Source organism: Pseudonaja textilis, chromosome 2 (assembly GCF_049901715.1).
Source record: "Pseudonaja textilis isolate UNSWEBS1 chromosome 2, rPseTex1.2, whole genome shotgun sequence".
Taxonomy (NCBI): domain Eukaryota; kingdom Metazoa; phylum Chordata; class Lepidosauria; order Squamata; family Elapidae; genus Pseudonaja; species Pseudonaja textilis.
This window is the reverse complement of record NC_141991.1, coordinates 128,595,915-128,611,043: the sequence shown is the minus strand read 5'-3', so window position 1 is coordinate 128,611,043 and position 15,129 is coordinate 128,595,915. Positions and strand designations below refer to the sequence as shown.

General features: G+C 40.5%; 1 protein-coding gene across 3 annotated transcripts in view; it reads right to left on the bottom strand.

The window, feature by feature from the left end:
* Positions 1 to 15,129, bottom strand: part of STAT2 (signal transducer and activator of transcription 2) — a 37,844-nt gene that overhangs the window by 4,672 nt on the left and 18,043 nt on the right. For all 3 annotated transcript variants that reach the window (XM_026717426.2, XM_026717428.2, XM_087925217.1), the window contains exons 11-22: positions 13,480 to 13,539; positions 12,748 to 12,768; positions 11,713 to 11,806; positions 10,732 to 10,788; positions 9,059 to 9,142; positions 7,648 to 7,746; positions 6,724 to 6,859; positions 5,759 to 5,808; positions 5,553 to 5,659; positions 4,245 to 4,384; positions 1,028 to 1,216; positions 125 to 179 (exon numbers count right to left, since the gene is read on the bottom strand). In XM_026717426.2, the coding sequence (XP_026573211.1) occupies positions 125 to 179; positions 1,028 to 1,216; positions 4,245 to 4,384; positions 5,553 to 5,659; positions 5,759 to 5,808; positions 6,724 to 6,859; positions 7,648 to 7,746; positions 9,059 to 9,142; positions 10,732 to 10,788; positions 11,713 to 11,806; positions 12,748 to 12,768; positions 13,480 to 13,539 (1,092 nt within the window). The remainder of the gene's footprint in view (positions 1 to 124; positions 180 to 1,027; positions 1,217 to 4,244; positions 4,385 to 5,552; positions 5,660 to 5,758; positions 5,809 to 6,723; positions 6,860 to 7,647; positions 7,747 to 9,058; positions 9,143 to 10,731; positions 10,789 to 11,712; positions 11,807 to 12,747; positions 12,769 to 13,479; positions 13,540 to 15,129) is intronic.

The window sequence follows — 15,129 nt, the reverse complement described above, 5'->3', positions numbered from 1 at the left end:
GATTCGGCTGATCCGATATCATACCACCAACTGGATTCAGGGGAACTAGTTGGGGAGTGATGCATGCGGCAATTACAACCAACTGCTTGAGGAAGCAAAGAAAGGAGAAGATGGCATTGCTCACGTGGAGACTCTGATCAGGCGGCGGTTTAAATATTCTCTTTGTTCCGTCCTGCTTGCTGGGGAAAAAAAAGAACAGGGTTTGAAGGATGGAGAAGCAGCAACACCACCAATACTTTTACAATCCTTGCATCAGATTTAACAGAGTTCCCTTCATAGCTTTCTTGGTGGAGAGCCTGTTTGGTGTAGTGGTGGAGGCACCAGTCTCAAAATAAGGAGACTGAAAGTTCAAGTCCTGCCTTAGCCATGAAAGGCAGCTGGGTGACTTTGAGTCAGTCACTCTCCGTCTCAGCAGAGTCCAACTCACAGGGTTGTTGTTGTGGGGGAAATGGGAGGAGGAAGGTGTGTTGGGTATGTTTGCTGCCTTGAGCTTTTAGTAAAAAAATAAATAAAGGCAGGATACAAACAAACAAACGAATATCCTTTCTATGGAAATAAATGTTTGCACTATCATTTTATTCAGAATAGCACGAATATTTCAGAAGAACTCTGGTGGAAATGTCGCATGGAAAAGGGAAGCCCTAATCTTTCGGCTCAGTTGTTGAAATTTGCATGACAAAGAAAATAAATGTTTACTAAGTGAAGATTTCTTTGCCATGCCAAGAGCACTACTTGCATACCTGATCTTTACCTCATTTAAACTGTAAAACCCTCTGGAGCAGTTTAGGTTTCTCTGTAATGCGTCATCGTAATCAACGTCATCATTCCTCTGACAAAACGTACTTTAAACCTTCCCTATCCAAACAGTTACATTTACTAGATGTCAACCTCCATATATAGCAATTCTGGAAATATCAGATTACATATATACACCCATCCATGGGAAAAGGCAGTTCAACTGAGTTGCAGGGTATAAATAAGAGTCCCGGTGGAGAATGCCCAAGGAAAAACTGGCAGCCGCTAATACCTTTCTGGCATTCTTCGTAGTAAGAACCGAAAGCTTCATCCCGTGGAGTGTCAGGATACAGGTAGAGGAGTGGATTCTCTGGAACGGCCTCGGTAGCAAAGAGTTGGTAATCTCGGATGATATCGGGCAGTGAAAGGAATTCCAGTTCTTTCTTGGTGTAGGGCTCAACTGAATTGAACTGGGGAGAACCTGCAGAAATTAGGTTCTTGGTGATATGGAGAAATTTCTGCATCATCCTGAAATTTGACTCTGGGTGGGCAATGAGCTTGGTGAGAAGAGATGGGGGGATTCAGAAAACAGAATAACAAGAGTTGGAAGGGACTTTGAAGGTCTGCTAGTCCAACCCTCTCCTCAAGCAGAGGTCCTACACCCTTCCCGACAAATAGCTGTCCAATCTCTTCTTAAAAACCTCCAATGATGGAGAACCCACAACTTCTGAAAGAAAGCCGTTCCAGTAACTGTTCTCACCTTCAAGAAATTCCTCCTTAGTTCTATGTTAGACCTCTCTGATAGGTTTCCATGTCCTGCTTTGAGGTCCTTTGGAGAATAGGCAACCGCCTCTTCTCTGTGACAGCCTCTCAAATTTTGGAAGACCCCCCTCCCCTAGTCCTTTCTCTTCATTAGACTAGACATACCCAATTTCTGCAATATGTTTAGCCTCCAGCTGCCTAATCATCTTTGTTGCTCTTCTCTCCACATTTTCTGTAGAGTTGTAATTGCAGGAATGTTCTTATCTTGGATGGCAAACCTCAGATAAAGAATATTTACAAGCAATTACAACTCAGGCAAACAAAGTCACTCATCTAAAGGAGGATTAGAGAGAGGAAGTAAACATACGTTAGACTTTAACTAGAGATAATTAATTGTATTAATTACTATGCTAAACAGTAACGAAAGTTAAGCAATAACCAAAGTTAACCAATGTTGGAGGATTACTAAAAATGTGTATAAATGCAAGACTATTACAACCATTTTCTAGTCTCAACATCTTTTTTGTATCATGGTGACCAAAACTGGACACAATATTCCAAGTGGGTCTTACCAAAGCAGTACTCATACTTCACATGATCTTGATACTATTTCTCTGTTGATGCAGCCTAAGACTGCACTGCCTTTTTTGGCAACTGCAGCACATTGCTAGCTCATATTTAAGTGGTTGTCCACTAGGACTCCTAGTTCCCTCTCATAGTTACTGCTTGGTGGCGCATTAGTTAGAGTGCAGTACTGCAGGCTACTTCTGCTGACTGTCGGCTGCCTGCAATTTGGCAGTTCAAATCCCACCAGGCTCAAGGTTGACTCAGCCTTCCATCCTTCCGAGGTTGGTAAAATGAGGCCCCAAAATTGTTGGGGGCAATATGCTGATTCTGTATGCTTAGAGAGGGCTGTAAAGCACTATGAAGCAGTATATAAGGGCTATTGCTGTACCATCTATTTTTTAAAATATACTCTTAATGCCTGGAAAGTCACTGCTTCGGCTACAACTCACTAACATTGCCCGCATAAAGACAGTAAGTGATAGAAATTTATGAAAGGAATCAAGAATGGAAAAAGGGACTATGTATCCTAATATTATAATTGAAAACTGAAGACAATGGAGAAGTGGGGGTGAAGAATGACAATGAGATATTCATTCTCCACACTCCTGGGAGTGGTTTACTGCCCCCATCTAGTCTATTCCAGTACAAGGCCCTCTGTACTGATTTTTAAATTGTGAGGAGCAGAATAGAAACATCTCTGACATTATCTTCTCAGCAGCTTAGTCTGTCAGGGCATTTGTAAAGTTAAAGATGTCCCAGAATGAGTGCAAATGATAAATGAAGCCAGGAGTATGGAGTATTTAGAGCAGTGTTTCTCAACTTTGGCAATTTTAAGATGCATGTACTTCAATTCCCAGAATTCCACACCCAGCAGAGAATTGTGGGAGTTGAAGTCCACATATCTTAAAATTAGTTGCTGAAACTGAGAAACACTGATCTAGAGACTCCTTTATGAGAGCGAGGGTCTCAACCTGCCACATTTCCAAATGTGTTTATGAGCTTGCAAGAGGACTGTTATACAGAAATTATCTAAACATAGATCTATCTTTCTGTTATACATAGATCTGTTATACCGAAATTATCTAAAAATAGATCTAAAAGTATTCTTTTATTGGTGGAGAATTTAAATCATGACTTGAGTGGCTCAGTCAGGAATTTTCAAACTTTGTCTTGTTTGTTTAAAAAAAGAAAAATTCTAGTATCCCTAACCAAGAGCTTGTGTATGGCTGAAATACAAAAACAGATTGGCTGATCTGGTACCATTATGATTTTCATCACATGAAGCATTTCATAGAAATTGTTGGAATTTAAATGGATGATGTCATAATTTATTGATATTTGAAGAAAAAGGACAAGATAAAACAAGAGAACAATTAATAAGCAAGGGATTTAATTGTGAATGGTTTAACTATTATAGAATTTTTGAAAGATTTAAATTTAATAAAAAGCTTTGTTTTTGCAGGTGATAAATCTGAACTGGACTCAAACATATGTTCTGGGTATGGCCACTTGATTGGTAAAGTCTATAAAATATTACTTAAAATTAATCTGGAAGATGAATATGTCAAAGATTGCATGGTAAAGTGGGTGAAAAACACTGATTATAATACATCATTAGAGAAATGGGAGAATGTATGGACCAACAATTTAAAATTTACTTTGAATTACAGTTTGAAAGAAAAAATATATATAATGATTTATCAATGGTATTTGGCTCAGACAAATGGACAAAAATGTACAGAGGAACTTCTAGCAAGTGTTGGAAATGTAACCAAACTCCAGATACATTTTATCACAAATGGTGATCTTGTAAGTATGTAAATCAAATTGGAAAAACATAATGATAATGCAGAAAATATTCCAAATGCAAATATTAATGAAACCTGAAGTTTTTCTTCTAGGTATTATGGGCAAATTGATAGAAAAACGGTTTGGGACTTTATTTCTTTTCATGGTGAATGCTGCAAGGATTGTTTATGCCAAGTATTGGAAAGAAAAATGGACAGACACCAAATGTTCAAGAGTGGATTTTAAAATTGATTGAATTAGCAGAGGCAGCAAAATTAATAGCACTGATTAGAGTTGAAGTCTACAAGTCTTAATGTTGCCAAGTTTGGAGACCTCTGGTCTAAGGCATCACTGAGGATGATTAAAAAGTAAGATAGGAATCCAAAACTCACCATCGCTGTTAAAGTCTACCCAGGTAAAGGTGATCCCACCGCTGGAGGTACTCTCACTGAAACGTATCAGGAAGGTGCCTGCTCTTTTCTTCTTCAGCAAATGCTTTTCGTATTTGCGGCTCACAAATCCCATGATGAGTCTAGTCAAATTTGGGAATGGGAAGGATATAGATCAGGAAAAGCCCCTCATTTTCCTTTGCTTTCCAGAAGTGTTGATTTCACCTCTTCCTCACTGTATCTTTTCAAACCCTGCTTCCTACATGCAGAGTCACAGGTTAGTAAATTGCTGTCCCAGGCAAAAACAAAAAAAACAAAAGCCAAAACCCTAAACACTGTGCTCTTTTCCTGCCTTTTGCAATCTCAGTTACGGTCACTTATCCCCTGATACCACTATCCTGTCAGAGCTGAAGAAGCTTCTTGGATGAGAAGTGAAACGTCTTCAAAAGTAAAAAGAAAAAACAAGAAAATCCAGTTGCCTCCTGAAAAAGCACCTTTGGGACAACTATGACTTGGAGGATGGAGAATCTCCAAACTTGACAACAGAATTCGGTCCACAAGTCTTAAAGTTGCCAAGTTTGAGGACTCCTGCTCTACAGACTTAAAAAAAAACAATACTTGGCAACTTTAAAGTATGTGGACTTCAACTCCCACTAATCCCAAGCCAGCATACTGCCTGGGGAATTCTGGAAGATGGGAGTTCCCATTACCAAAATTGGGGAAAAAAACAGTGGTTTAGGACAACATGGTGCTGAACGCTATAGGAAAAAGCGGTATCCCCAGCCTTCCAATATAAGGTTATGAAATTCTCTTCCCAAATCCAGGAGATGCTGCTCTGATATTTAGCCCTCTAACAAGGAATACAGGTAGTCCTCAATTTACAACCACAATTGACCCCCAAATTTCTGTTGCTGAGTAAAACAGTTATATGAGTTTCACCCCACTGCACTTGTTAAATTAGGTAACACGGTTGTTAAATGAATCTGGCTTCCCCATTGACTTTACCTGTCAGAAGGTCTAAAAAGGGGGATCACTTGGCCCTGGGACTCTGCAACTCTGCATAAATATGAGTCATTTGCCAAGCTTTTTAATTTTGATCTGGTGACCATGGCGGTAGTTGTAAAGGTGAAAAATGGTCACTGAAAATTTTCAGTGCTGCTGTAACTTAGAAGGGTCACTAAACAAAGCTGAGGTTGAGGAAGTTGTTGTAAGTTGAAGACTACCTGTGCATGATTTGGCATTTCCCCCAAAGGCTAGCAGTAACCAAGAGGTTCTCGTTTTTATCACTTATCCTTTCTCCCCAATCCTTACCCATTTTTCCAGAGCTGAAGCAGTTGTTCTTGAATCAGGAGTAGGATCCCATCAATCCAGGTCCAGAAGCTGAAACTATTGTCCTCTGGAGAGCCCGCAGTCGCTCCCTGGAGGAAAAAAAAAACACCAGAGGACAGCTAAATGAGGATGCTGGCAGGTGGACAGCAGAAACCCTGGAGGAGCTTTTTTCGAGGACAATTCCTTACCTTTGAAAACTGATCCCACGTGATGGTACTCTGTGAGTTCACGCCTGGCCCTTTAATGGGAAGAAAAAATAAGGAGAAACACCACATAACTGCCTTGATAAGGATGTGAACCCAAGCAGAACCATTACCATGTTTTTCGGACTATAAGATGCACGCTCCCCCTCCCCCCAAGTGGGTGGAAATGTCTGTGCGTCTTATAGAGTGAATGTTGCCGAAGCCCTGCCCACCCTTCAGCCCCCACCCTTCAGCCTTGGCGGTTGGATCAGCCTCCTGGAATACCGATAAACAGCCGTTTCAGGCTGCAGGGATCGCTGCTGCCCATCCGCACCATCGCTGCCGCCACGCATCCCGTTTTCAGCTTCCATGGTGCCCCATTTTCAGCCTCCGTGCATTCCATTTTGAACTTCCGCACGTCCCGTTTTCAGTGGCAGCGGTGATGGGCGGCGACTGCGTGGATGAGCGGCAGCCATCCCTGCAGCCCGAAACAACTTATTGTCGGTATTCCAGGAGGCGGATCCAACCGCCAATCAGCTGCTCATGCTAAATCAGGCTGTGCTGAAGCTGACCAGGCTGTCTGCTGCAAGGAGGCAAAGGCAAGTTTTTCCCCCCTTGTTTTCCTCCCCAAAAGCTAGGTGTGTCTTATAGTTCAGAGCTTCTTATAGTCTGAAAAATACAGTACTTCTTTCAACAGGGCTATTCTTTTCTCACAAGGAAAGTGAAAACTGCTGGGCAGCAGAATTGAAGAAATGGAGCACAGCCCTCCAATGAATCAAACATGGCTGCTGTCAATTCGGATTCTACATTCCTAAGCTCCTAAGACCATTTATAAATACCCATTTTGCCTAAACTTCTCTGCTGAAAAAGACAAGAGACAGCATATGCCTGGGGAGGACTTTAAACCCAGACTTGTCCATATCAATGAAATCCCTGCGTCATCTCCTTAGGGACGAAACCTCCCACTTTACCACAGAGTTTTTCTCCCAGCATCTTGAGCTGATGTTTATCCAAGCCTCGTTCAGTAGCTGCTGAGAACTGCCAGGACAATACAACGGAAAGCTGGGCCCAGGTGGCAGCTGGTGGTTTGGAAAAAAACAGTTGGTCCTAGGAAAAGGGTGGGGGGGAAAAGCATTAATCAGGTACTTGATTTTATTTTAAATATGCCCCCCTCCTCTCATGCAAAGGCTCTTCAGTGATTACCTATGAGGAACAGTTTTAGAGACATAATTCATTCCCTTGGGCTGTCTAAGGAAACGGGGACGATAGTCTAGCTTTCTGCAACCTTCTCTTAACAGTTTCCACTATAAAGTTCTCTGTCCTCAGCCATGATGAGACCTTTCTCTTACATGCCTGGGGGAACATCATATTAGGGAGAGTTGCTTTAAACTCGGATTTCTGAGAGGTTAAATGTATCCTTTATTGTGGGATCAGAATAGATGTTGCTTTCTATCCTCAAAGGGATGGCATCCTGCTATATATACAGGAGCTGGCTGCTAGAGGACACCAACCAAGAACGTAACTTGCACCATCCTTCTTCTATTAGGCTGCCTACTATCGTTTATATGATTCTAGAAACAAGAGTTCCATAGGTGAGGTGTCACCAACGAAAGTTTTCAGAACTGGAAATTTAAGCAGAACTTTTTCAGACGACTTCAGTGTTCTTGAATTGCATACAAGAGGGAGGCATCAGAGAAGTGATTCCTTCAGAGCACTTAGACTAGTGATCTATGGAAGCAGAATGAGAGCCTTCCCCATCCAAAATAGAGGAAAGTTGGTTCCAATACAAGTGATAAGAAAATGATAAATGGCCAATCTGGGTAGAAGAAATTTGGTCGACATTAGAGAGATCATGCCCACTTCTGAGAAACAGCTGTAAGAAAACAGGTTCTTACCTTAGTATCTTTGCTGAGCATAATAAACCATAAAATGGAAGCCCAAGCGCTGGAGATCTGGTTGGCATTGGAAACTATCACCACTGGCAAGGTGGATGTCTGATGATGAAAAAAGGTTAGAAAAGAAGGAATTGATACAAATATACCACAAAAGCACTCCAGGGCTACACAAGACTTATTGCTGTATTAGTAGGTCCATTCAGTGGCGTGAAAGCAGGATGTACAGACACAATTCCAATCACAAAGGATTATAGCTTCTCAGGTAGTTCTTAGGGAAGGACAGTGTAGTGGCAACGCAGAAGAAGATAGTTATTTCGATAGTAACATATTTTTATTTCTCCTTCATATTAAGAAAAGTCTAGAAATTTAGACTCGAATAGAAAATAGGTGATAATGTTTGTTTATATATCAATTATATATAGCTGCCCATCTCACAAGAAGCAACAAATGTTGAGTCTTTTGGTTTTATAGCCACCAAGAGAAGGGATGCATCTTATGCCAACACTGACCACAAACAGATCAGAGGAGAATTTAGTTAACCAGGATCTCCCCAGTTAACCAAGTTCCCCCCCACATGCCATAATAACGCCCACATGAATCATCATCATCGTCATCATCATAAAAATTTGCCATCAGTCAATTGTAGAAGGCAGCTTTACTTGGAACAGCTTCCATCCTGCAGCGATATCTGTAACACCATCAAACATACAAATTTGCCTATCCCAGGTCCTTGGTAAGGACTCGATAGGTAGATAAAAATGCCAAACCCAGTCTGAATATCTGGCTGACTGTGATAATTATAATAATAGTAATAGTAACAACAACAACAACCTGAACAGTTCCTAGGTCCTTGGTTAGGACTCAAGCTGTTGAGCTACCAACCAGCCCCAAAAGCTGTGAATCTCACTAAAGATTAACTAACAACAACAACAATAATAATACTCATCATCATCTACTTGGAACATCATACCTTTTAAAAAGATACTTGATTGATACCTAGGATGCTGGCACCAACTAGTATCAAACATCAGTGCTAGTCAATGATATTTGTATACATTTTTAAATGTTCATTTGATTGAGTTCCATGTTTAATGAATAATAATAATAATAATAATAATAATAATAATAATAATAATAATAATAATAATAATAATAGGAAATTCTGAATTTATCAGACTTGAATATCCTGACTCTACAAAAAGCCACCCTATTTGGAACAGCTTATATCCCTCGACACTACTTGAACAGTTCCTAGGACCTTGGTTAGGACTCAAGCTGTTGAGCTACCAACCAGCCCCAAAGGCTATGAATCTCACTAAAGATTAAATAATAACAAGAACAACAAGAACAACAATAATAATATAGCTGCCTCCCCCTCCTAAATTTAATGGAATCAGGAAGATTCTCTTACCTGTAGCTGGCACTCGATACCTTGATAGCAGTAGTCCAGGGTAAAAGTGATAATGTGCAATTCTTCGGTGACAGGCAACGATCCCTATCGCCCAAACCCCAAGAGAAAATGAACAACGGCTGATCAGAGCTCCTGAGACTATTGTATGCCATGCTTTCAGGTTTTACTGTAGCACTATCTTACAAGAGCCTCCTTTGTAAGAAATATGTCCTCTTTAGCGGGTGACATGTTGGTTTTCTTTATATATTCAAAGAAAAAAAGAAAGAAATTGGTACAGAGATTCCTCATCTTACAATGGCAATTAGGAGCAGAACTTCCACCTCCAAGCGTAAGTGATCATCAAGGGCAACTACCCTACTTAGCAACGGCAATCCCTGATTGCTGTCCTATTGTTAGGTAAGGCGGTTTCTTGCTGGTTTCCCACAACCAAAGTAAGTGGGGAAGTTAGTTAAGAAGTTCTGTGTCCCAGGCCTGCAGGTAGGTAAATGGCTGCTGCCAGGTGGGGGGGAGGAAGTGAGGTGGCGTGCAAGCGTTGCTGCATGGGTTGGGGAGGCGTCGGTTGGCTGCCCAAGGAGCCATGTGCAGGGCGTCGGTTGGCTGCCCAAGGAGATGTGCGAAAGGCTCAGAGACGGTGCTCAAGAGGATGAATGGATGCGCAAGAGACACAGGTTGGGAAGGGTCAGTGAAAGACCAGGCTGGGGATGGTAAGCAACTGTGGGAGGCACAGTTCAGGAAGGCTGTGCGACTGACTAGTGCGAACACAGAAATGATAGGAATGGTGGTTTGGATGTGCTTATCCCAGTGACTTGTAACCTTCCCTACTAATTTCTCCACTGACTTTCTAGGGAGAAGCCGGAAGAGAAAGCTGCAAATGGTGAACATGGGATCATAGGGTGCTTGACAACTAATTTTAAGTGTGAATGGGTTGCCAAGCACCCAGATCATGATCATGTGATCATGGGGGTACTGAGATAGCCAGAACACTGAGGACTGATAGCAACCACCATTCCTTCCACACCTTGGTAACTTGGAACAGTTGCTGACCGAATGGCCATACTGTAAATCAACCTAAATACACAAATGTATTGTGTAACCTAAATACACAAAATACACATCACCTATTCCAGAACCCCTGCAGTAATAGCAAATAAAATCTCCTGCAGCAAATCAGAAACCTGCTGAAACAACAAAAGAAGCTGGGATAGATTTGGTTTATATTTGGATAAGGGATGCCCAGGGCTTAGGATACATTGGGAAATTGAAGATCAACCTGGAAGAAGGCAATACCTCTTCCGAGAAAACTGCATGAACAGTTTTCATGTTCATGAAAAGTCCATGAGGACATCAGGAGTAGAGCCTGACTTGAAGGAAACTTCACTTTAGTAAGAAAAAAATTATACACACATATAAGTAAACAGAAGCGTAAGCAATGGGGCCCAAAGATCAGGGAAGTAATGTAATTTGCAATTAATCCTCATTTTTAATTTGAGACTTATTTCCCAATTTTAAAACATGTTCTACCACCCTAAGCAGCACATTCTTAACATTTGCTGGGAATGAGATAATACAGCCTCCAGGTATTGATTATTAAGTCCAAACCTGTGGCCAGGTCCACAACTAATATAGGGCATCTTTACACTAAACAATCACCTCTTATTTAACTGAAATCTCACCTCACTAATCCCTTTGTTGCCTTTCCCTGTACCAGATATTTTCTGTTCTTTCAGTGTCTTCATCAGAGAGAGGAGAGGGGAGAAGAAGAGAAGAACGTTTATTAATAAGGTTGAAAGGGAACAAATATCAGATGAGATCAAACCAAATCATTGTATTGCTGAAAGTCTTTTCAAACCTATTGCCTTCCAAATACATCACATCAGCAGGTTATCTTTTCAAAGAAACACTTATCATCCTATTCAGTTGTACAAACAAAACAGCCTATTATGAAACAAACCTAGCTTTTATGATTGTGACCCCTTCGAAAATAGTTCTGAAAAAATATTGGATATCTTATGCAAGGACAGCACCTCTCTGTTGTTCATTAAAGCATGATGAACTTTTTAGTCTTCCATGAAAGCTTGAAAAAAAAAACATGCAACTGCTTTAAAATAAATGAATGATTGATGCTGGACATTTTTAATGCAACTTTTGAAGTAATGGGATCTTTCTTACAGACCAACATAAATGTCTGGAAAAAGATGTCTGTACTTTAATGAATAGCAGAAAGCTGATGTGAGATCAGAAGCATGTCTTCCAAATAATGTTTTTCATCATTTTCAGCTTTTCCTCATTTCTTCTCTTGTATATCAAATGTTCAAGTTGGTTTTAAAAGATTTTAAAAGATTATATACTGATTCACAGTGCTTTACAGCCCTCTCTAAGCAGTTTACAGAGTCAGCATATTGCCCCCCAACAATCTGGGTCCTCATTTTACCAACCTTGGAAGGATGGAAGGCTGAGTCAACCTTGAGCCTGGTGAGATTTGAACTGCCAAATTGCAACAGCCTGCAGTACTGCACTCTAACCACTGTGCCACTGCGGCTCATGTTGTATTTCCAGTTCTCCCTTCTAACATTTAAACAGATCCTCTTGCTCCAACTATCCTTTCTCCTTCCCATGTATCTAAAGGTTCAAATCATCAGCTAATATTCCCATACAATGTATTTAAAATCACAAACGAGTCCTTGCTTCTGGGGATCGTGAATCATCAAGGTTTTGGTGCTGGATGTCAAAATATTGAACCTCCGGAACCTTCAGAATGAAAAACAGAGTGAGAAGGATCAGTCACAACACATGCAATTTCCAGGTGGCCAGAGATAAGATATTTTTATATTTATATAAAACACAATCATGGTATCTTCCCCTGCCAGGCAAGTATGTATTTAGAGGTAGTGCCTTGGCTTAACACATTCATAATAAAACTTTTTGAACAGCTGGCAAATTTGGAATTATGAAAATAGGTTGTGAATGCTCTCCCAACATGGTTGTAATGACCATTCACAAAACAGCTGCCATGGTGAATATGTGACTGTGTCACAAACACTAATTTTCCAGGCAGCAAACTGGGGAGGCTCCTCACCATTCCAAGGAACCTTTCTTCCTCTTGTCTGGGCACACTTTCAAACAAAACACTGAACTATAAATGGCCATCTTTTTATGTGCAAATAGTGCCCATAGAGTTTATGAAGGAACTAGGGACAGTCTTGGGCACCACAAGTGCCCCGGAGACTGGCTGTCTGGTTTCTAACAACATCTCATTTAGCACTGTGCAATTTTTAAAATATCCAATAAAGAAATCAGACTAAGAACTTGATGGGAACTAAGAGGAGTTTCTACATAAGAGCTTATCTACTTCTGGCTTACTCAAATTATAGGGCAGGCACACTACTGCCTTCTCCGAAAACCTCCCCTCCTCTGTATCTACCGCAGTTTTCCAGTCTGTTTCCTTTCGATTCCGCTAGGTGGGTGATTTTGGAGATGGGCCTGAGGGCTGAAGGAAGTTCTTCAAAGCTCACATCTATCAATAACCCATTTATCTCTTTCTAAGAAGGTAGCTGAAGGGCCCCACCTACCTCCTCCATTAACCAGATAAATAAAGCTTTACAATCTCCAAATTAAGAATCATGGCCCACTAGCCTCCCAGACAGGAAAGGCTCATTATTCCCCATTGCTTTTATTCAGCGATTTCTTACCCGGTCAAATTTGTAGCATCCCTGAAAAAGGTAAGAACAAGGTATCAATGGGTGATCCCCAGGTCTAGTCCCTTCCCACCACAATGCTACAAGCTCTATTAGTAAGTTAAGATCTACAAAGCCTAGAGCAAGGGTCACCAACCCAGCTTGCACGGGCCACATATCAAATCACAAAATAAAGCCAAAAGTTTACAAACTTGTGGGGCCGCATTACTAACTGTCCAGGGCCGTATGAGGCCCATGGGTCACAGGTTGGACACACCTGGTCTAGAAGTTTATTTTAAAAATACTTGTTATTAAAGAGTTTTAATAGCACAAACAGAAATTTGGAAAAAAAGAATAGAAAGAAACAAAATACAAAGTGTAAAAAAAAAAAAGCCAAAAAAAAGAAAAAAAATATTTAAAAAAGCAACAGCAGATCTTTCTTGCAACGAGTACAAATTAGCATTTTCCCATTTCTCTGATGTTTGTTAAATGTATATGCCACCCAGTTCTCCAAAAAGGCAACTCTGGGCAGCTTATATTACACACATAGCTCATTTTTTTCCCATAACCTCACCCTCCCCACCCCTTGGATCTTTTCACAAATCCAAAAATTGTTGTCATTTCTGACCAAGTATGGCAAAAAATTCATTTAGGGTTTCTAGGATTTTATAAAAAATATTTCTCATTTTAACTCTGGCCAAACAAATCCTTTTTATCAAAAGCTAGACTTGCAATAGAATAACATACCGGTCAATGTCAATCTTCGCCTCCGGTGATTTGTTTCGATCCAGCAGTTTTACTAGTAGTCTGAATCATGGAAAGAGCAACCAATTAAAATCCATATGGTTAAAAGAAAAAGGGGGGGGGGTAGGGGCTGGAAGTATTTATATTTTCAAAATGAATTGCTTTCCTACTAGTCAAAAGTGTTTCTGAAATATCCTGTTTATTAATACTGTTTTAAGGTGTTTTTGCATATTTTTCCCAAGTAATCAAATAATAAAGCAGTCTTAGCTCAAGTGGAAAACTACTCTTTTCCTTGATCTTGGCACTAAGGTTTATGGAACAGAGCAAATTCATTCTGTTTTACCATCTAAGTCTGCAATTAGATCGTCTCAATCAAAAAATTGTGATCGTAAGAGCATTTGAGAGCTAGAAACGGTAACTGTTCTTCAAAAAAATTGTTGCTATTTAGTTTTTTTGGTTTTTTTTTTAATATTTAAGAAGAGGAAGTTACTATTTTTCAGTTTCCAGTTAAAACTTCTAATATTAAATGCAATCCTTATCCATTCCAAGGTTGACTTAGCCTTCCATCCTTCCGGGGTGGGTAAAATGAGAATCCAAAATTGTTGGGGGCAATATGCTGACTCTGTAAACTGCTTAGAGAGGGCTGTAAAGCGATGTATAAGTCTAAGTGCTATTGCTGTTGCTATTCCCACCACAGATATTTGGAAGCTTCAACTGGTTCAAAATCCAGCACACAGGCAGTTTAGTTATGCATACCATACAATTTGAACATCTTTTGTCCATGAGCTGCAAAGGCTGCCAGTTTGCTTCCAGGTTAAATTCAAGGTGTTAGTAATGACCTAAAAAGCAGCAGTGGGATCCTACCTATTCCACTACTGATTCGGTGATTGCGCACACGCACAGCTTTCCACACACCAGCTGAGGCCTGCAGCACCAGTCAGTTGAGAGGATAAAGAAGAGAAAAGCACAGGGACAAGTGGAAGGGCCTATCCTGCACTTTTCTTTTCTTTCTCCTTTCAGCTGATGTAGGCAGCTTTTTTTCCTTCTCTCAGCTAATCGTAGGAGCCTTTTTTTTTACTACCAGTTCAGCCCAACCGGTCCAAACCGGTAGCACACCACCGTTGCTATAAAGCCTATATGACATGGGGCTAGTTTATTTGAAACTACCTCTCCCAAGTTACATCTACCCACCCCATTAGATCCAACAGGAGACACACATGTGAGTCTGGTCCAAGAAGGATTGCCACCTGATGAGGCCTGGGAAAACGTCCTTTTCTGTCCTGGGGCCTGCCCCTTAGAACATCCTGCACCTGAAGACTAGAACAGACCTGATCCTGCTGGCCTTTCCAAAGACCCCTGAAAACATGGATTTGCCAATGGGCATGATGATCAGGGAACGTGGCACAGCTGGCACAATGTTACATTAGTGTGATTGTTAGATACAATTACCTCAGCTATGCGTTTTAGGAATTTACTATATAAGGATGTTTTATGTGCTTTTATATTGTTTATATTTTTTAAGTTGTTATACTGTCTTTTTTAATTTGTTGTAATTATAAGCTACCCAGACTCATCTTTATGAGACTGGCAGTTATATAGATCTGAATCGTAAATACATGCTAAATAACCTAGCCCTGTTATGAGAGAAAGATA